The sequence below is a fragment of the Macaca fascicularis genome, chromosome 15 (genome assembly GCF_037993035.2).
Source record: "Macaca fascicularis isolate 582-1 chromosome 15, T2T-MFA8v1.1".
Lineage (NCBI taxonomy): Eukaryota > Metazoa > Chordata > Mammalia > Primates > Cercopithecidae > Macaca > Macaca fascicularis.
This window is the reverse complement of record NC_088389.1, coordinates 14,191,905-14,214,258: the sequence shown is the minus strand read 5'-3', so window position 1 is coordinate 14,214,258 and position 22,354 is coordinate 14,191,905. Positions and strand designations below refer to the sequence as shown.

At 53.3% G+C, this 22,354-nt stretch overlaps 1 protein-coding gene across 2 annotated transcripts in view; it reads left to right on the top strand.

Moving 5' to 3' along the window:
* Window positions 1-16,141, top strand: part of PRRX2 (paired related homeobox 2) — a 55,335-nt gene extending 39,194 nt beyond the window's left edge. Inside the window, exons 1-4 of one of the 2 annotated variants that reach the window (XM_065530005.1) lie at window positions 3,186-3,435; window positions 12,888-13,075; window positions 14,072-14,250; window positions 15,684-16,133. In XM_065530005.1, the coding sequence (XP_065386077.1) occupies window positions 3,201-3,435; window positions 12,888-13,075; window positions 14,072-14,250; window positions 15,684-15,819 (738 nt within the window). In that variant the 5' untranslated portion in view covers window positions 3,186-3,200 and the 3' untranslated portion in view covers window positions 15,820-16,133. Of the gene's footprint in view, window positions 1-3,185; window positions 3,436-12,887; window positions 13,076-14,071; window positions 14,251-15,683 lie in introns of those variants that run through there. The other variant, XM_045373898.2, reaches the window with a different exon arrangement.
* Window positions 16,142-22,354: the final 6,213 nt, after the last annotated feature.

Below are 22,354 nucleotides of genomic sequence, written 5' to 3'. Positions count from 1 at the left end.
TTTTGTATTTTTAGTAGAGACAGGGTTTCACCATGTTGGACAGGCTGGTCTTGAACTCCTGACCTCAGGTGATCTGCCTGCTTCAGCTTCCCAAAGTGCTGAGATTACAAGCGCAAGCCACTGTGCCTGGCCCTGAGGACCCCTTTTCTCAAGGCTCCTGGGCTCAGAAGAACTTTTGGCTGCACTTGCCCCCAATTCTGGTTCCCCCCTACCGTGAGCCTGCTGCTGTGACAGAGCCACATGGGGACATTCTGTGCGAGAGCCACTCCTGGCTGGGCGCGGTGGCTCATGCCTGTAATCCCAGCACTTCGGGAGGCTGAGGCAGGTGGATCACCTGAGGTCAGGAGTTCAAGAGCCACTCTTGCTGGCTGTGTCACTGAGGGTTCCCCAAAGACCCTCGCCCAGACGCCCCTGGCCTCCTGGGGCCTCCCTGGCACCCCAGCCCACCTCACTCCTCACCCCCTGTCACTCCACTACCTGTGGCACCCCCAGAGACTCAGGAGATATCTTTTGTTTGCCATTCTCTCCAATCTCAATGCTTCTCTCAACCCCCCCTCCTTTTTCTGTGTGTTCTTAGGAATGATTTTATTTCGTGTATTTCACATACTGTACAATCACCCATTTAAAGTGCACAGTCCAGGGCCGGATGTGGTGGCTCACATCTGTAATCCCAGCACTTTGGGAGGCCAAGGCGGGCAGCTCATTTGAGGTCAGGAGTTCAAGACCATCCTGGCTAACACGGTGAAACCCCGTCTCTACTAAAAAATACAAAAAACTAGCTGGGCGAGGTGGCGGGCGCCTGTAGTCCCAGCTACTCGGGAGGCTGAGGCAGGAGAATGGGGTAAACCCGGGAGGCGGAGCTTGCAGTGAGCTGAGATCCGGCCACTGCACTGCAGCCTGGGCAACAGAGCGAGACTCTGTCTCAAAAAAAAAAAAAAAAAAAAAGGCCGCTATGGACATGTCATTGTGTACAGGTTTTTGTGTGGACAAATGTTTCATTTCTCCTGCGTCTGTACCTAAGAGTAGAATTGCTGAGTCAGATGGTAAGTCTGTGTTTCACCTTGTGAGCAACTCCCAAACTGTTTTCCACAGCAGCTGTACCTTGCGTTCCCACCAGCAGTGTATGAGGGTTCCAGTTTCTCCACTTCCTGGCCAACACTTGGTGTTACCAGGCCACCTGCCCTGGCTCTGCCTACTGGAGTCTTGCTCTGTTGCCCAGGCTGGAGTGCAGTGGTGTGATCTCAGCTCAGTGCAACCTCCACCTCCCAGGTTCAAGCCATTCTCCTGCCTCAGCCTCCGAAGTAACTGGGATTTCAGGAGCCTGCCAATGCCTGGTTAATTTTTGTATTTTTAGTAGAGACAGAGTTTCACCATGTTGGTCAGGCTGGTCTCGAACTCCTGACCTCAAGCAATCCACCTGCCTCGGCCTCCCAAAGTGCTGGGCTTACAGGCCTGAGCCACCATGTGCGGCTGTTGTCTGTCTTTTGATTCTAACCATCCTAGTGGGTGTGAAGTCTATCTCATCATGGTTTTGAATTGTACTTCCCTGCTGGCTGATAATCTTGAGCATCTTTGTGCCTATTGGTCATTTGTGTATTTTCTTTTTTTTTTTTTTTTTGAGACGGAGTCTCGCTCTGTGGCCCAGGCTGGAGTGCAGTGGCCCGATCTCAGCTCACTGCAAACTCTGCCTCCCGGGTTCATGCCATTCTCCTGCCTCAGCCTCCCGAGTAGCTGGGACTACAGGCACCCGCCACCTCGCCTGGCTAGTTTTTTGTATTTTTTTTAGTAGAGACGGGGTTTCACCGTGTTAGCCAGGATGGTCTCGATCTCCTGACCTCGTGATCTGCCCGTCTCGGCCTCCCAAAGTGCCGGGATTACAGGCTTGAGCCACCGCGCCTGGCCCATTTGTGTATTTTCTTTAGAGAAATGTCTATTCAAATCCTTCACTCATTTTAAAATGGGGTTATTTGTCTTTTTATTGAGCTGTAAGGGTTCTTTATGTTTTCTAAACATAAGTCCCTTACCAAATATGTAATGTGTAAATAACCTTTCTATTCTGTGGGTTGTCTTTTCAGTTTCTTAATGGTTATAAAAGTTACAAAACTGTTTAGTTTTCATGAAGTTCCATTTATCTTTTTTTCTTTAGTTGCTTGTGTTTTTGGTGTCACATCTAACAGCCATCGTCTGGCCCTTTTGAAGATAAAGGGATCTGGCTTTGGAAGTTGAGACTTCAGATTCTTTTCTGGAGTGAGCCGCTCCTTCGTTTACATAGTTATTCATTCAGAAATATTTTTGAAACCAAACTTCTTGCCTGGTCCTGGGGATACAGCACTGACAAGGAAAACCCAGTCCCTACCCATCTCGATCTTGGAGTCGAATGTGGGATAGACAGGCATGAAGCAGATAACCGAAACATGTCATTTCTCTGTTTTAGTTAATTACAGATGTGCCGGAGAGGGAGAAGGCCTAGGAGTCCATAACAAGGAGACCTGTGCTTGTCTGGGAGCCGGGAAGGCCTCTCAGGGCAGGGCATGGAGGCTGAAATCTAGGGCCGGGTCAGCTTTAGCCGGTGCGGTGGGGACGGGGGAAGGGTGCCTTAGCTAGAGGGAACAGCAGATACCAAGGCCCAGAAGTGGGAAGATGCTTGTGCTCCCTGCCAGGGGCAGCTCCTGCTGGGTCACCGGCCCCTCCACTAGGGTTTCTTGCGGGTCTGGTGGCCCCATGGAAATGTGTGCATGTCATGGATTTAGGGGTGAGGCTCCCGATCCCAGAGAGACCCAGATACCCCGCAACTGTCTCCAAGCAAGGCTCTGCTGAGGTTTGTGGGGGACATGAGGGAACCTCCTCTAGACTCCTCCAAACTCCTGGGTCATTCTGAGCCTGCGGAGGCCACACTAGCCACCATTCTTGCAGCCACCCTGGCCACCGGCCCCCAGGACTGGGAGCAGGTCAGAGCACGGCAGTCCCAGGTGGAGTGGCCCATGCCTTTTGCTCTTGTGTGCTGTGGAGAGACCTGGGGAAGCCATAGGATGGGGCCCCCTGGGGACCTGTCCTCGGGCCCCACTGCGGCTTCCATCACCACCTTCCTTCCCGGGATGTGTTTCTCCTTCTCCAGGCTGGTAGCTATAAAAATGTGTCAGCGTCACGGGTTTTTGTTCAAAATTAATGAGGTGAAACATTCTTAAAAGTGTGGCAGGGCAATGGCTGGTGGTGGCTGGCCTCCTCCAGCCCCTTCCTCACTCGGAGGACGTGTCCTCGCCAGGCCTCCATGGCTCCGAGGGAGGAACCTAGACCCCTGCACAGGAGGGCGGGCTCTGCAGGCTCAGCCGGCCCTTCCCATGCCTCCTCCTTCACTCAACACTCAACACTCAACGCAGATTGATGAGAGGTTCCCTGTGCCAGCCCCTGTGATGCATTCCAAGGAGACAGAAAACAGTAAGTCCCAGCCCCTACTGGACCGATGACCCCGCACTTACCCTACAGTGTGACAGAGTTACAATGGGAGAGGCACAGGGCTTTCTGGGAGCTGTGGGTCCAGGATGGCTTCTGGGAGGAGGAAGCATCTCTGCTGAGACCTGAAAGTGAGCAACAGAGGGAGGAGACGTTGCCAGCTCAGGCAGGGGTCCATGGTGAGAGGGCGTGGTGTGTGTGATGCGAACAGTGACCCCAAAGAGGCAGGGACCTGGAACAGCGGCTGTGCAGCCCTGAGGCCACCTGCCCTGGCTCTGCCTACTGGAGTGGCCTAGATGGCCCCATCCAGCAATGGTCCAGTGAGGTGAAGATGGACCTGTGCCTTGTAACTCGCACCAGAGGACCTCAGACCCTCCTTTGTGCCTTACCCCTGGTCCCTGAATTTCTTGGCCTGATTGAAAGCCAGCTTGGCCGGGTGCAGTGGCTCACACTTGTAATCCCAGCACTTTGGGAGGCCGAGGTGGGTGGACCACAAGGTCAAGAGATCGAGATCATCCTGGCCAACATGGTGAAACCCCGTCTCTACTAAAAATACAAACAATTAGCTGGGTGTGGTGGTGGATACCTGTAGTCCCAACTACTCGAGAGCTGAGGCAGGAGAATCGCTTGAACCTGGGAGGTTGCAGTGAGCAGAGACTGCACCACTGCACTCCAGCCTGGCAACAGAGCGACACTCCATCTCAAAAAACAAAACAAAACAAAACAAACGAAAGTCAGCTCTTGGGTCCCTTGGTCGGGGTGCTGGCTAGGGCAGGGCTGTACTCCTGGGATTGGAATAGTCTAGAAGCCCCAGCATCCTTCTCCATAAGGCCCCAGGGACCATGTTTCTTCTCTATCCTTCCTTCTTCCCTTCCTTCTTTTCTGTCTTCAAATGTTGTTGAGCCCTCTCTGTGTCCGGCCTGACTGTGGCCTACCCTCAAAGGGCTTGGGGCTAGGCCTGCACGCGTCTCTAATCCTCGCTGCCCTGCTGTCTGCATGCCTGAAGCCGCGTGCTGCAGCCCCAAGAATGTTTCTGTTGCCTTCAGCCTCCCTCCTTTTGATTGTTCCATATACCCTTAAGCCACCAGGGAGACCCCCCCCAGAATCCCAGCACCGCGAGGATCTTGGGCAGGGGGATTCTTGGGGCTGGCTGTCCATGCCGAGGTGACTCAGACGGCAGTGTAGGGAAGTGGCTAAGACGCTGGACTATGTGCTGGTCTCTGAGTTTCAATCCCAGCTCTGGCCTTTCCTGGCCATGTGGCATCAGCACATCATTGAACTCTCTGTGCCTCCTACGTAAAATTGAACTAGGGGCCAGCTGTGTCGGATTGTTATGAGGGTTAAATGAGGTAGCTCCTGTTAGTCCCATTTTTCAGGTGAGATTCTGTCTCCTTTTTTTTTTTTTTTTTTTTTTTTTTTTTGGAGACAGTCTTGCTTCGTTGCCCAGGCTGGAGTGCAGTGACAAGATCTCGGCTCACTGCAACCTCCGCCTCCTGGGTTTAAGGAATTCTCATGCCCCAGCCTCCCGAGTAGCTGGGATTACAGGCACACACCACCACACCCAGCTAAATTTTTTGTACTTTTAGTAGAGACGGGGTTTCACCATGTTGGCCAGGCTGGTTTCAAACTCCTGACCTCAGGCATTCCACCTGCCTCGGCCTCCCAAAGTGCTGGAATTACAGGCGTGAGCCACCGTGCCCGGCCTCAGGTGAGATTCTTGAGGCTGGGAACTGTTAAAGGTTCACCCCCGGCGCTCTGCTAGTGAAGGGAACCTGCCTGAGAGCCAGACCCAGACCGGCCATCTCCTTAACCACTAGGCGGTACTGCCTTCCATTCCTTACTGGGAGAGGTAAGAATCGTCCCTCAAGCCTCCCTCAGGGCCACTTGTGTCCTTGCTGATGCTGCCAGGCAGTGGCTAAGGATGTGGTTTCAGAGTTCCTGCCTGAGCGCTTCTCCCAGGGGCCCTTCAAAGGAACCCAAATCTCTACCAAGAAATCCCAGGGGGAAACTGAAGCCTCCCAGCCTCTCCACCCTACCCCACCTCCACTTCCTGCCTAAGACGTTTCCAAGCTGTAAATATTTCTCCAGCTCTGAGGCTCCTCTGAGAAGGCCCAGTGTTAATTTGTTAAATCCACATCGAGGTCCCAGGGACCCGTTGTTTGTTTTTGTGATCCTGTTGGCAGAGATCACGTTGGGGGTGGTGGGGAGGGCTGCTTATTTGGTCAGAATAAATGCTAATTAATAAAAGTTATTTATTTGGGTTGGAGCTCACCTCAGCCCTGGGGTCAGGCGCAAACTGACTATTTGAAGCAAAAACAAACAGAGTGTGTCTCTCAACAGCTTGAGAAAGGCAGGAACGAAGAGGCTGAGTTTATTTGTCTTAGGAAGAATTTGCAGTTAATTCCCTCCAGACTATTTAGACCCTTAAATTACACGGAATAAGAAAAACCATGGGCACAGGGGAGGGCGGTGGGAACAGTTGGTCATTTGGCTGAGAGCAGAGTTTTTAAATGTCTTTAGCCCCCAGTCAGCCAAATAAATGGTACGTGTGAAATAATTTAATGGCAGAAAACTGTGCACCAGTCATTTTTTCATCGTAATGTAATCGGGGACGATGTCGCTTTGGTTTTAAGGAGGAGAGCGCACGAGGCAGGCCTCCCCCATCTGAGCTCGTTTCTCTTCTCCCGGATCCAGGCCTCCACAAAAGCAGCTAAACAGCCTGGTCAAAGGGAGGCGTTTTCATGCTTTGTTTCAATCTCAGGGAAGAGCAGAACTTTTCCTGAACAAAAAGAAACTCTGGGCACAGCCCTCCTTGAAGAGTGCAGACCCAGGGCTTGCTGGCCGGAGGAGAGGGGCCCTGTGAAAAGGCAGGGACCCGGCGCCAATGGCCTGAGGCTTACAGAGTATTTATTTTATTTATTTCCTAAATGCTTTAAGCCCAAGCCTGGAGTCCCCAGAGGAACACATACGCCCACCACAATGCATTTCTCAGGAGGTGGTTCAGGAACTTAGGGCGACATATCCGGCACATCCGCTCGGAGGCGGAGGCTAGCGCCAGAGCCCCCGGCTAAGTCCAGAGCTGTGGGTTCGAGTTCTGGTCCCCGGGGAGGTGCTGCCTGGGTCCTTCTCCCCGTCAGCGTTCCTTCCCAGCCTCAGCCCACGGCAGGGTGCAGCCCCATCTTCCTGCTGTAGGCTGGGAGAAATGTCCTTGTCTTCTCATACAAAGCTGGCTGCACAAAAGCAATCATGTTAAGGGGAGTGACCATTTATTGAGCAATTACTATGTCCTTGGCACTGAGCTACACTCAGCTCCTCACAGCAGCTTGGTGTGTCCTTCAGCAAGCTGCTGTCCCACACCCTCCCAGGGGTAAGGGCTTCCTTTAGATCGAAGGGGTGACGTGAGGCTGGAGGCCTCCCACCATGGCATCTCCTGACCCCACCCACCCATGGGTTCAGAGAGCTGGGACCAAGCGTGTGACAGGCCCCCTACGCCTCGGAGCCTGGGAGCGAGGTAGAAGAGGGAGGAAACCCTGTGAAGAGGGGTTCACAGCCTTGGCTTCGCCAAGCCTCCCAGCAGACATTGATTTCTTCTTTTTTAGACGGAATTTCACTCTTGTTGCCCAGACTGGAGTGCAGGGGCATGATCTCAGCTCACTGCAACCTCTGCCTCCTGGGTTCAAGTGATTCTCCTGCCTCGGCCTCCTAAGTAGCTGGAATTACAGGTCCCCACCACTGTGCATGGCCAATAGACATTGATTTCAATTCCAGATGTATGACTTTGGGCAAGACACTCTCCCAGCTTCAGTTTCCCTGTGTGTAAAATGATGCAGTTGGTGGCTCACGCCTGTAATCCTAGCGCTTTGGGAGGCCAAGGCCGGTGGATCACCTGAGGTCAGGAGTTCGAGACCAGCCTGGCCAACATGGTGAAACCTCATCTCTACTAAAAATACAAAAAAAGTAGCCAGGCATGTGGCGGACGCCTGTACTCCCAGCTACTCGGGAGGCTGAGGTAGGAGAATCGCTTGAACCCGGGAGCCGGAGGTTGCAGTGAGCCGAGATCGTGCTACTGCACTCCAGCCTATAATCCCAGCTGCTCGGGAGGCTGGGTAGGAGAATCACTTCAACCCAGGAGGCAGAGGTTGCAGTGAGCCAAGATTGCGCCACTGCACTCTAGCCTGGGGGACAGAGCGAGACTCTGTCTCAAAAATAAAATAAAAAAAAGTAATAAAATAAAATGGCACAGTGCCTCCTAGGGTGGATGCAGGGGACGGTGGGTGGCCACACGTGGAGCACTTGGCACCACTCCTGGCCCAACTGGCTCTGGCTGAACGCATCACATCACAGCTGCCTTGGCACGACCCTGGGCAGAGCTGACTTGGGAAGCAGTGGGGACGCCAGCCAGTGTTGGGGGCGGTCTGGGGCTGGCTGGGGTGGGGGTAAATGCCTTTGCGTGAGGGTTTGGGCTCCACGTCGCCACACAGCTTAACTGGCATGAAAGTGGAGCTGTTTCTTCAGGCGCTCGCTCGGCAAGGCGAAGGCTGCAAAATGGTTTTCATTTAAACACCCCCAGGTTTGAATTGCTCAGAAACTTCCCGAAAATGTCTCCTTTTTTGGCTGAAATGCCTCCTGTGTTGGGTGTGTGCCCAAGAGGAATTGCCTGAAAGGGGGTGGAAATCACCCCTGCAATGACGGGCTTTCCAGAAACTTCCATCCCTGCTTTCAGGCTATTGATCACCACCCAGTTTTCAGCGCAAGAGCTCTTGTTTCGGTTTAAAGTTTCTTCCTCATCGAGGCGGTGGGGGTGGAAAGACATTCACAGGCAGCAGACATTCTCATCCATCCTCACCTTTGCTTGAGGAGTGAAGAGTGAAGCGGTCCCGGCAATGAGAACAGCTCGCACAGGGCCACTGCGTGCTCCCTCACCACTGGCCCCCCCAGCCCCCACCTGGTCCCGTGTGTTTGCAAGTATTTCCCAAAGGGGGAAACTTCTGAACATAACCTCCTAGTCATCCCTCTAAACCAGGGTTTCTCAACCTCAGTACTATTGACATTTTGGACAAGATAATTCATTGACATGGGAGCCTGTATTGAAAGGTATTTAGGCCGGGCGCGGTGGCTCAAGCCTGTAATCCCAGCACTTTGGGAGGCCGAGACGGGCGGATCACGAGGTCAGGAGATCGAGACCATCCTGGCTAACACGGTGAAACCCCGTCTCTATTAAAAGAAAAAAGTACAAAAAATTAGCTGGGCCCGGTGGCGGGCGCCTGTAGTCCCAGCTACTCGGGAGGCTGAGGCAGGAGAATGGCATAAACCCGGGAGGCGGAGCTTGCAGTGAGCTGAGATCTGGCCACTGCACTCCAGCCTGGGCGACAGAGTGAGACTCCGTCTCAAAAAAAAAAAAAAAAAAAAAAAAAAAATATATATATATATATATATATATATATATATATATATAGTATTTAGCAAGGCCAAGCGTGGTGGCAGGAGGATTGAGGTCAGGAGTTTAAGACCAGCCTTGGCAACATAGTAAGACCTCATCTCTACATTAAAAGAAAAATTAGCTGGGCGTGGTGGCAGGCACCTGTAGTCCCAGCTACTTGGGAGGCCGAGGTGGGGGAATTGCTTGAGCCCAGGAGGTCGAGGCTGCAGTGTGTTACTATTGCACCATCGCACTCCAGTTTGGGTGACAGAGGGAGACCCTGTCTCGAAAAATAAAATATTTAGCAGCATTCCTGGCCTCTTTACCATTAGATCCTAGTAGCACCCCTTCCCCAGTCCTAACGATCATAAATGTCTCATGGGGCCAAAATAGCCCTTGGTTGAGAAGCAGTGTTCCAAATGCTGCTTCAGGTCATCTTTCTCCCAGACACCTCCTTGATTCCTGCCTGACAACGCTACACACACACACACACACACACACACACACACACACACACACACACACTCATTTACAGTCTCATGGAACAATTTAACCTTACATCAAATCAGTTGATTGCTCAAGAGTCAGTTAAACCCCCCTAACCTGGGAACTGATTAAAAGCAGATATTAAGCAGTACCCATCACTGGGCTTGGCATGTTCCAGAAGCTCAGTAACAGTTCACTGAACAAATGCCCAAGTACTGTGCAAAGAACATCGGGTGTAACATGGGAACATGTAACTGGGGAAACACAAATACAAGGTATGGACTAAAATCCAAAGCTCTTCTGTTGGCCAAACTGTAGGCAAAACACATCGCCCCGAACCTGGCCGTGGGAACGCAAAATAAGACCAGTCATACGGGGGAGTTTGGCCACATCTAGCATTCACTCATTGGCCCAGAAATTCCACTTCTAGGAATCTGTCCTAGATATGCACTGGCAAAAATAGAAAACCATATTTGCATGAGGTTATGCATTGTGGCATTCTTCTAGTTCCAAGAGATTGGAAACCCTCCAAATGCCCATCAATAGGGCTCTGGTTGAATAAACAGCAGAATGGCACAGCAGACTGCTATGCAGCTGTGAAAAGGAACATGGAGGGCTCCAGTGTGCTGAATGTAGAATCCCTGGGAAATATCTTTAGGTGAGGCAAAAAGTGAACTGTACATGCCATTTTCTCTCTCTCTCTCTCTCTCTCTCTCTCTTTCTCTCCTTCCTTCCTTTCCCTCTCTCTCTCTCTCTTTCTTTCCTCTTCTTGACAGAGTCCCACTCTGTCGCCCAGGCTGGAGTGCTTTGGTATGATACTGGTTCACAGCAACCTACAACCCCCAGGTTCAAGTGAGTCTTCTGCCTCAGCCTCCCAAGTAGCTGGGATTACAGGCCTGAGCCACCACACTTGGCTAATTTTGTATTTTTAGTAGAGATGGGGTTTCACCGTGTTGCCCGAGCTGGTCTTGAACTCCTGACCTCAGGTGATCCACCTGCCTCGGCCTCCTGAAGTGCTGGGATTACAGGCGTGAGCCACCATGCCCGGCCGCTATGCTTTCTTTTGATAGAAGAAAGGGAGAAAATATTATACATATTTTGTTATATTTGCAAAAAGCAATGCTGGAGGGATAAAGGAAAAACTCACTCTTAAAATGGTTCCTGAAAGTAGGGGAGAGGAAACAGGAGGGAAAATACGTTTTGGAAAAACAATGACAAAATCACAATAAAGATGGTTAGGTTTGTTTCACTGAGATGGAAGAGTATCCAGAATGTTATTAAATAAAAAGAGGCAAGTTGAAGCCCCAGTGTGTGCTTGTCAATTTTTTATTTTATTTTAAACTTTTATTGATTTATTTATTTTTGAGACAGAATATTGCTCTGTCACCCAGGCTGGAGTGCAGTGGTGTAATCTCGACTCACTGCAACCTCCGCCTCCCGCGTTTAAGTGATTCTTGTGCCTCAGCTTCTGGAGTAGCTGGGATTTCAGATGCTTGCGACCATGCCTGGCTAATTTCTTTTCTTTCTTTCTTTTTTTTTTTTCCAGTAGAGATAGGGTTTCACTATGTTGCCCAGGCTGGTCTCAAAATCCTGGCTTCAAGTGATCCACCTGCCTCAGCGTCCCAAAGTGATGGGATTACAGGTGTAAGCCACCACACCTGGCCATTTTTTAAACTTGTATTTGTAATCTTAGAAAATGTGGGCAGTGGGGTTGGGCATGGTGGCTCACACCTGTAATCCCAGCACTTTGGGAGGCCAAGGCGGGCAGATCGCTTGAGGCCAAGAGTTCGAGACCAGCCTGGCGAACATAGTGAAACTCTGTTTCCACTAAAAATACACAAATTAGCCAGGTGTGGTGGTGGGCACCTGTAATACCAGCTACTCAAGAGGCTGAGGCATGAGAATCACCTGAACCCGGGAGGCAGAGTTTGCAGTGAGCCAAGATCGTGCCACTGTACTCCGGTCTGGAGGACAGAACAAGACTCCACCCCAAAAAAATAAAAAAATAAAAAGAAAGAAAATGTGGGGAGTGGGATAGGGGAGGGGAAAGTATTTTGTTTTACTTTATACCCATCTGTGCTGTTTGAATCTGTTACTGTGACAAGCAGTGTGGTTACTTGGTTATTAAAATAGACATTTTTAATGAGAAAATCAGATACACAGGGAGGTGCTGACCCGGCAGCATTGGTTGATTCTAAGTGCTGGAGGGAAGGGGGTTCCACGTGGACTCGGGATCGGGGAGGGCACCCTGGAGGAGTGGACAGTGGGCTGGGCCCTAGAGGATGAAGGGTCAGGCGTTTGGCCCCTGGATAAAGTTTAAATGTGGAAATAGTAGCTGGATGCCCCACCCCATCCCCCAAGGTACAGGCTGGGCCCAGAGGCTGCCACCCCAGGACCTCCCCAGGGTTCTGCTGGACCCTCCTTACCAGAACTGCTAGTTCTGTACCACAGGCCAGCGCCACCCTCGGTCAGGTCTGCTGCTGGGATCTTCCACCACCCCTGCTGGGCCTTGGCTGGACACCCTCCCTCACTCTCTGGCTGATGGGAGAACTCCTGGGGATCCTTCAAACCCTCTGCAAGCTGCACCTCTCCTGAGGGGCCTCGCGGCCAGCTCCTCATCCCCACCAGAGCTGAGCATCCTCCCGTGCCCTGGCCCACACCTGCCCCTGACCCACCTCACGGCCCCACCAAAGCTTATCCGGGGTCTGCCTCCCCTGCTGATGAATCCGTCTGGTTCGTCTCTTCCCCAGCCCCAGCACAGCCTCTGGCTTAGTAGGCCCTCTGGAAAGGACCGCTGCTCTCAACAGCTGCCTGAGTGGCTAAATAGGAGAGGATGAGGACTCTGGTACCCGATTGGTGGGTTCAGATCCCTCCCCCAACAATGACTCCACTGGGCCCTTGAGCTTGGGCCCGAGACCGTAGCCTCTCTGACTCTTCCTCCTTAGGAGTGATGAGGATCGCGACATCTATCTTTAGGGCTCCTGGGAGCTTCCTAGAATCTGTGGGTCCTGAGCCTTGACTCCTACTGCTCTTTATGACATATTAATTATTATTATTACACGTCAGCAACAGGTGTCCATGCAGAATGTGCCATGCCCCACAGCCTGGGCTGGGTGCTGAGGACAGTCAGGTGTCTCCTGGGCCCTCCTTGAGCGGGTCACTTGTCCCTGGTGGAGGGGACACCTGTCCCCAGGGCTCTTGCCGTGGTCCCATCTCAGTTGGCTCAGACTGGGGTTTCCACAGGGCAGGGGTGTGGCTGCTTTTGTTCACCATTATCTCCCCGGAGTCTGGCACTGGGCCTGCCACATAGTAGGTGCTCAGTAAGTATGTGTTGAAGAGTGAATGGATGGGTGGATGCCGGAAGGAATGAGGGAGTGAATTAAAGGGATGCATTCCGGGCTGCGGGGCTGGACCATCCGTCTGCAGAGGGAGGCACTAGAGCACTCAGAGCAAACTGCGGAGTTGGGAGCTGAACCGTGACGTAGCCACTGGCCGCCCTGCTGACCATCCCCCGCCCCCTCGACCTCCTTAGGTGAGTGTCCTAGCCCGGGGCGCGGTAGCGCCGCCAAGCGGAAGAAGAAGCAGCGACGGAACCGTACCACGTTCAACAGCAGCCAACTACAGGCGCTGGAGCGCGTGTTCGAGCGCACGCACTACCCCGACGCCTTTGTGCGCGAGGAGCTTGCCCGGCGCGTCAACCTCAGCGAGGCGCGCGTCCAGGTGAGCACTCAGTCCCGGGAAAGGCCTGCCGTAGGAGCGTGCGCCTGGGAGCGAGAACCCCGGGATTACACAACTGCCCAGGAGGGGTGTTTAAGAGCAGGAGCATCTGAGGCCAGGAGGACGGGGGTTCAAATCCCAGCCCTGTCACTTATTGGCTGTGTGACCTTGAGCAAGTAACTTAAGCTCTCTGTGCTGCAGGCTCCTGCCTCCCTGGAAAATAAGGATCACGTAGGTCTTTGCTATAGGGGTCCTTCAAGAATTAGAGTTAAAATTTTCATAAAGCGGCCAGGCACAGTGGCTCATGCCTATAATCCCAGCACTTTGGGAGGCTGAGGCGGGTGGATCACTTGAGGCTAGGAGTTTGAGACCAGCCTGGTCAACATGATGAAACCCCATCTCTACTAAAAGTACAAAAATTATCCGGGCGCGGTGGCGTGCACCTGTGATCCCAACTACTTGGGTGGCTGAGGCAGGAGAATCGCTTTAACTCGGGAGGTAGAGGTTGCAGTAAGCCGAGATTGCGCCACTGCACTCCAGCCTGGGTGACAGAGCGAGACCCTGTTTCAATAAATAAATAAACAAATAAATAAAAATAAGTTTTCGTAAAGTGCTTAGAGCACAAAGGGTTCTGATAAAGAACTCCTTTTCCAGTTTCAAGTTCTTCCTCTGTGCCAGCACTGAGCCAAGTGCTCAGCAAGCACCTCTCTCCCCAAGTGCTCAGCAAGCACCTCTCCCACCGAGGGCTCAGCAAGCACCTCACTCCCAGTGGCCGAATGCCCCTCCATTCGTTCCTTCTTTTATTGGTGTTCTCATTCTCCAACACATACCCAGCAGCAGGCGTCATTTGTCATCCCCATTCTACAGATGAAAAAACTGAGATTCAGAGAGGTAACGCCGCCAGCCCAGGGCTGGTGACAGAGCAGGCACACACCCAGGTCCAAAAGGACTTGGGTCCCCCCTGTCCATGCTGCACCCTGCTCACCCTCCCACCCGCAGGTCTGGTTTCAGAACCGCCGTGCCAAGTTCCGCAGGAACGAAAGGGCCATGCTGGCCAGCCGCTCCGCCTCACTGCTCAAGTCCTACAGCCAGGAGGCCGCCATCGAGCAGCCCGTGGCTCCCCGGCCCACCGCCCTGAGTCCGGATTATCTCTCCTGGACAGCCTCGTCCCCCTACAGGTGAGAGCGGGAACACCTTTAGGCCGGGAGCGGGCAGCTGGGGGAATTCCAGAGAAGCTTTTCCAGCCTGGACTCTGAGGGTCTGGAGAGAGCTTGAATGTTGTCCACGGCCCCTGGGATCTGGGGAACACACCAAGTGATGTGTGGCAAGTGTGCCCATGAGTGGGTGTTCACGAGCACCTGCACGCTCATGTTGTAAGAGTTTGCGTGTGTGTGTCAATGTGCATGTGTCCACACATGACTGTGAGTGTTCATGCACGTGCCTGCGTATGCCAAGGAGTGTGCAAGCATGCGTGCCTGGAGCTGGGAGAAAACAGGCCTATCTGGACGGGGAGCAAAGTATAGGCATCACCCTGGGGGAACAGAAGACCTGCAGAAAGATTCCTAGCCTGGCACGGGGGCCCCAGCGCCCTGTGTCTACCTTCCAGGAGAGAAACTGAGGCTGGGAGGGCTGAGGAAATGATCTCCCTGGCCCGTGGGCATGGCTGGGGCCCAGAGCCAAGTTCTGGGGCAGTTTTGTCTGGCTCAAAGCTGGAAAGACTCTGACAAGGTGGGCAGGAGGTGCTCAAGGGTCGGGTCACCATAACCCACAGCTCCAGAGGCACCATCTGCTCCTTGGGCTGTGAGGGTGGCTCTGCTGGAGCCATAGTCCTGCAGGGGGACAGGAATTTCGTGGGTCGGCTTGAGGGATCTTAGCCTTCGCCGCCCTCCTGACTTCCCTCCCTGTTCATCCTTACGTGGGGCAGGAAAACCAACGGGCATCCTTATTTATTTATTTATTTATTTATTTATTTATTTATTTATTTATTTTTGAGACAGAGTCTCACTCTGTCACCCAGGCTGGAGTGCAGTGGTACAGTCTCGGCTCACTGCAACCTCCGCCTCCCGGGCTCAAGCAATTCTCCTGCCTCAGCCTCCCAGGTAGCTGGGATTACAAGTGCCCATCACCACGCCCAGCTAATTGTTTGTATTTTTAGTAGAGACCGGGTTTCAACATGTTGGCCAGGCTGGTCTCGAACTCCTGATCTCAGGTGATCCATCCACCTCGGCCTCCCAAAGTGTTGGGATTACAGGCGTGAGCCACCACGCTTGGCCCCAAGGGGCATCCTTAAATTCAGGTGCCTGTTCCTTCTACCTCCCTCCTGCTGTGAGCCAGGCCCGGGGTACTCATGGAGGGGGGCAACAGGACCCACCCAGGCTCCACCCTCAGGAAGCTCATGGTTCACAGGGAGGCTCCTGTGTCCCAGCACCAAGCTGGGCGGACTTCTGACTCCTGCCCAAACCCTGCAGCTCCAAACCACCCCCAATCCTGGGTGAAGGCTGCCCAGGAGAGCAAGCTAAGGAGGGGGGTGGCAGAACCAGAGGCTGGGGTCGAGCACTGACACCCAGAAGCCACCCGCACCCATGTGTCCTGTGTCTCATGTCACCCTCAGCACAGTGCCACCCTACAGCCCTGGGAGCTCAGGCCCCGCAACCCCGGGGGTCAACATGGCCAACAGCATCGCCAGCCTCCGTCTCAAGGCCAAGGAGTTCAGCCTGCACCACAGCCAGGTGCCTACGGTGAACTGACGTCCAGTCCCACCAGGACCCAGCCACCTCCCTGGGTGGACAGCAACAGAAAAGGGGGCAGACGCCCAGGAAGTGACCTTCTCCTGGATGGGCTCTCCTGGCCCGTCTCTCCAGCCTGGACCCCCGAGCCCGCGAGGCTGTTGAGGCCCCCACAGCCGGGCCCAGCTCTTCTGTCCTCGGCCGCCAGAGACTACAGCCCACGACCCTTGGAGGGGTTGGGCCGGAAGGTGGAAGAGCCTACCAAGGACCTCATTTAGTTTGTGTATTAAAACCAAAAAGCTTTTGTCTTTAAGAAATAAAACCATTTTTTAAAGCCCCAAAAGGTTGCAGGAAGGTGGGTAAGGGCTGCAAACAATATTGGTGACTGAGATGAGAGCTGGGACCCCACAGGGCTGGATGGCCTTCCCGGGCCCCCTGCAGCAGGCATGGGGACTGCCCTGGCCTGGCTGAGACCAGCAGCCATGGGAGGCCCACCGCCCTCATATCTGTACTGTTCCCGGGAACAAAGTCCTCGGTCACCCTGCAGAGCCCCCAGAAGTGGGGGCTGGGGGGTGGGGGTTGGGAGAGGAGGACAGAAACCCACCTTAGACCCCATCTCCCACCTTGAGCCCCAAGGGGACACCCAGATGTTTGGGCAGAGCCTTGCTATGTGACCCTGGGCAGGGAGCGTCTCCCCATCCTATTTCGGGGCAGGATCGGTGATCATGGATTCCTAGACTGGCCAGACGGTATGTGGGAAATATGCAACGACATTCAGTCCCTTGCTTCTGGGCATACAGAAGGTGTGGGATCTCTCTGATCATTTGACCACGGAGGGGCTGGGGAAATGGCCCAGAAAACTGAGGTGCAGACTGCAGGTCCCAGCCAGCCTCCCAGGACAGCGGTGTACTCCATGACAGTTGAGGCCAGTAGAAGATCCAAGTCCCTCAACCCACCCATTTGCAGCCAGTAACTGGGGGTGCCGCCAGCCAATGACACCACTTACGAGAAGTCTGCAGAAAACGGGGTGAGGGAAGGTCTGAAGCCAGCTCCTCTACCTGTCCCTACATCCACCAGGGAAGTCAGGAGAGCCTTTCCGCTCAGAGTCACCCCAGTCCAGCCCCCAGGAGGTAGGACAACACTCCCCCATCCCTGAGGGCACAAAGACAGTCAGCCCTGGGCAGCGGTGGGTGAGAACCCTGGCCCTTGGGGTGCTGGGGTGGCAGGTGGCACAGCAAGGAATCTCGATGAAGTCAGTGAGCTGGGCTGATTCTCCCATACCCCACCCTGCCCACGCAGCTTCGCCGTGCCCCTAAAGCACCAGCCATGGGGCTCCACACATGAGTAGCCCACACGGGGACACCTTTATTTATTTATTTATCTATTTTATTTTTTTGAGACAGAGTGTTGCTCTGTTGCCCAGGCGCGAAGTCAGCTCACTGCAACCTCCACCTCCAGGGGTTCAAGCGATTCTTCTGCCTCAGCCTCCCAAGTAGCTGGGATTATAGGCATCAGCCACTACACCCAGCTAATTTTTTGTATTTTTAGTAGAGATAGGGTTTCACCATGTTGGCCAGGCTGGTTTCGAACGCCTGACCTCAGGTGATCCTGATCCACCCACCTCAGCCTCCCAAAGTGCTGGGATTACAGGTGTGAGCCACCATGCCTGGCCCCCACTTTAGTTAGAAGGTATAGCAGCTACACTTGTGAGTAAAGTGAGGACCGCCTCCCACCTGCCCCCAGTACACCCCTGAATACTCTTCCCCGTACTCCATCCGGATTTCCACCACAGGACCTGACCCCTTCAGATGTGCAAATACACCTGGGGAAGAGTGACTGCCCGGTCGCTGTGTGACTTCTCTTCTCCTTTGGTGGCTGGACGGCTTCCTCCCTGGCCGCATCAGGGACTCTGACCAGCAGGAGAGCCTGGGGCACCAGTGGGGGCTGGGGTGGAGGGGAGGGGGATTCTATTGAGGTCTTCAGCTGCTCAGGCCCACCCGACTGTGAGGGCGAGGCCTGTGACCTGGACTCGGGGAGGAGGGGGAGTCAGATTTGTGTTTTCTGACTCAGTTTGGCCTCTGCCTCGGGTAAGTGCTTTCTGGACTTCCATTTGCCATTCTTGCACTGAAAAAATATTATGAAACACAAGGTTCCTGGCCACAGAGGCTGCATCACGCTACGAGTAAGCAAAGGCAAAGGAATAATTACAGCACCACTAAGGCTATGAGGGGGTGCTGCAGGGGCCCAGGGAGGACAGAAAGGGGGCCTCAAACCTTGTTGAAGACATCTGGGCAGGCTTCCTGGAGGAGGTGTGCCTGGGAGGATGAAGAGTTCAATGGACAAAGAGGGGGCGGGGCAACAGTGTTTCTGGCTGAGGGGACTGTGTGAGTGTAGCCCTGGGGCAGGCCAGAAGCTGTCCCTCTGGGCAAGTGAGAGCTGTTCCCGGGCTGGATCTCGTGGTGCCAGGCGAAGGTGGAAAGGAACAGGGGAACAGGAGCTGGCTCAAACGAGGTCTGTGTGGCCGGGACTAGATGTTTGGATGTCACCCTGTCTATGGGGAGCCATGGAGGGGATTTGCTTGGTGGAGGACCGTGCCCTGAGCCTCCACGTGGAAGAGGGACTGTGGGCTGAGAGTGAAGGAGAGAGCCCCTTGCGGAGGCCAGGGCGGGTGTCTAGGTGGGAGAGGCTGTGGCCTGAGCCAGATGGGGACAGAGCTGGTAAACCTGGAAGATGTTTCAGATGCAGCAAAAACAAAAACAAAAAAAACAGGAACTGGTGACTTGGTGATAGGCTGGGGAGACTGGGAGCCTTCAAAGCCAGTTTGGGGACCGGGCATGTTGGCTCACATCTGTAATCCCAGCACTTTGGGAGGCCGAGGCGGGCAGACCACTTGAGATCAGGAGTTCGAGACCAGCCTGGCCAACGTGATGAAACCCTGTCTCTACTAAAAACACAAAAAAGCGAGGCATGGTGGGGCACACCTGTAATCCCAGCTACTTGAGAGGCTGAGGCAGGAGAATCACTTGAACCTGGGAGGCGAAAGTTGCAGTGAGCCAAGATCAGGCCACTGCACTCCAGCCTGATAGAGTGAGACTTTGTCTTTAAAAAAAAAAAAAAAAAAAAAAGCCGGTTTGGGCTTAGAAACACAGGAGTGCCCAAGAAGAGCAGACCCTGGCCATGGGACCTGCCTGGTGGAAGCCTCTGGAAGATGCAGGCTTGTCTTCCCACCCAGACAACAGCTGGGGTCCAACCTGGCTTGAGTGTCCTCCTAGGCACAAAGCTTGCTCCCTTTCCCCATCTGGGGGATTTGTACCTGCAATTAGTCCAGAGCATGGGGGCCCAGAGCAGAGCACTCATGGGCAGCCAGGAAGAGCAGGCTGTTTCCCCCAAGAAGCACTAACCTGGGAGCTCATGAGTGGACAGCACCACCCCCAACCCAGGCCCCTGGCCAGTGCTCCAGGCCTGGTGCAGGCATCTCATGCCTTTCTACTTTTCAACCCAAAGGGAGGGCACCCTGAAGCTGCCAGGCTGAGGCTACCTGTGCAGCGATGAGGTCACACCAGGTGGGAGGCCCATCCCAGGAAGGCTGGCTTCAGAAAAAGCCGGAGCCCTTCCCATGGAGGCACTGGCCCTGCCGTTGGACCATGAGGATGTCAATGTCACTTCCTCTGAGCGCTCTTGAGAAAACAAACTGGCTTAATCGTTTACACATGCTGCTCCGGGAAGCTGAGGGAGGGGTCGAGGTGGCCCTCCCTATAAAAGAGAAAATATTCAAACACTGCTGTCGCTATTGTAGCCCTAACTGCAGGGCTGTGTGGGCAGCTTCCTGGGCACCCGTCCCAGGATATCATTTTTCCGTGAGGACAAAGGTACCCAAGGCCCTGCCCCGGGCTGGAGAACTTGCTGCCTTTGCCCATTTGGCTAAGTGAGCTTGAGCTTGGGAGAGGGTATTGCGTGTGTCTGCTTTTATTTTTTTATATGAAATAAAAGAACTTGAGAGAGAAAGGGAGGGGGAAGGAGAGAGAGAGATTGAAGGAAAGACAGTCAGCTCTTGCAAAAACCCAAACCAGAGAAATAAAGACTAGCGTTTCTGGTCCTGTGACCCTGGACAAGGCACTTCTCTGGGCCTTGGTTTCCTTGTCTGTAAAATGGGGATAATTACAGAACCCACTGCACAGGGCTGTCGGCACAGAGCTTCCCCCCATAAATGGGTGCCTCAGTGTTTACGGTGGAGGAGCACAGGGTGAGGGATGGAGTTTGAGGAAATGTATGTACTCCCCTTCCTGGGGTGAAATGGCACTTTCTCTGTCCAGAGAAGGGGTACACCCGGTCCAGAGGCTGTTCCCCCGTTCCTTTGATGCCCACCCGCCTTAGGAGCCCCAGTTGGGGACCAAAATCAACATGGTACCTCCGGCTCCTGCACCTCTGCTTCTCGCCCCTGGAGGGCGCCGTGGGGGCCGCTGCAGGGCCCTGGGCTGGGTTCCCGCGATGTGGCGGAACACACCCCGTCGTCTCTGCTCTCCTGGAAGATCTCCAGGGCTGGCAGCGGGCTGCTGACCCAGCCTCCTCTGGAAGGACAAAGAAACAAGCAAATCCCAAACCACCAGCAGGGGTTCCAGCGTAAAGATCAGCATAAGCGTTAGGGAACAGGAACCAAGAGCGGTGAAGCCTTTCGCATGCTTTTTCACCCAGCAAACCCATCTCTAAGCTCTACTTTGAAAAATAATCAAAATCTCAAAATCGGGGGGCGGGGGAAGGAATGTGCACATCAATGTCTATCACATATTTTATATGTGCAATGTAAAAAACCTGGAAAGACACAAGCCAAAATGTGAATAGCTTAATTTTTTTTTTTTTTTTTTTGAAGACTGAGTCTCACTCTGTCGCCCAGGCTGGAATGTGGCACAATCTCGGCTCACTGCAACCTCCGCCTCCCTGGTTCAATTGGTTCTCCTGCCACAGGCTCCCGAGTAGCTGGAACTACAGGCCTGCACCACTACACCGGGCTAATTTTTTGTATTTTTAGTAGAGACAGGGTTTCACCATGTTGGCCAGGAAAAATCCTTTCACCTTTGCCGTACTCTATTCGTCAGAAACAAGCCACAGTTTCCACTCAAGGAGAAGGGATTACACAAAGGTGGGGCCACCTGGGGTGGGGATCACAGGGTCAACTTTTTTTTTTTTTTTTTTTTTTTTTTGACATGGAGTCTTGCTCTGCCACACAGGCTGGAGTTCAGTGGTGTGATCTCGGCTCACTGCAACCTCCACCTCCTGAGTTCAAGTGATTCTCCTGCCTCAGCCTCCCGAGTAGCTGGGATTACAGGTGTGCACCACCACGCCTGGCTAATTTTTTGTATTTTTAGTAGAGACGAGGTTTCACCATGTTGGCCAGGCTGATCTCAAACTGCTGACCTCAGGCAATCCACCTGCCTGGGCCTCCCAAAGTGCTGGGATTATAGGGGTGAGCCACCCCACCAGGCCAAATAGCTTAAATTTTATGGTGACTCGCAATCCACCAGTCTCCATATTTTTAAAATAACTTTATATAAAAATAAACAATCTTTAAAAAGAAATCAGGTCAATGTAACAGCCTCAAGTACGTAATAAGCTCTTCAAAGGTTAAAAAAATGTGCTTTCAGCTGAGACTGGTGGCTCACACCTGTAATCCCAACACTTTGGGAGGCCGAGGCAGGCTGATCACAGGTCAGGATTTTGAGACCAGCTTGGCCAGCATGGTTAAACCCCATCTCTACTAAAAATACAAAAATTAGCCGGCGTGGTGGTGTACACCTCTAGTCCCAGCCACTCAGGAGGCTGAGGCAGGAGAATTGCTTGAACCCGGGAGGCGGAGGTGGCCGTGAGCTGAGATCATGCCACTGCACTCCAGCCTGGGCAACAGAGTAAGACTCTGTCTCAAAAAAAAAAAAAAAGCTTCCTTCCCCATGTTTTGTGTCCCCCTGGTGCCTCTCACAGAGCTGGACGTGTCCCCTGGATACTTGTTGGTCAGTGGAGGTACTGGAAACAGTGTATTTGAGAACATCTGTCTCCCAGGCTGGAGTGCAGTGGTGAGATCCTTGCTCACTATAACCTCAAACTTTTGGGCTCAAGTGATTCGCTCTGGCCTCTCAAACTGCTGGGATGTGAGCCACTGCATAATGGCTCTCCAAGAGCTTCCTAATTCTTAGTTCACACCTTAGAAAAAGTGGGAATGGATTGAGCTTGGGATATAAGGCAGTCAGGAATGTGCACCTTGAAATCAGAAGGGGGACTCACAAGAGAGACGGTGTGGTAGATATAATTCTAACGTGGCCTTGCCAGCTGGGTGCGGTGAGTGGCTCACACCTGTAATCCCAGCACTTTGGGAGGCCGAGGTAGGCGGATCACCTGAGGTCAGGAGTTTGAGATCAGCCTGGCCAACATGGTGAAACCTCGTCTCTACTAAAAATACAAAAAATTAGCCGGGCGTGGTGGTGCACACCTGTAATCCCAGCTACTCGGGAGGCTGAGGCAGGAGAATCACTTGAACTCAGGAGGTGGAGGTTGCAGTGAGCCAAGA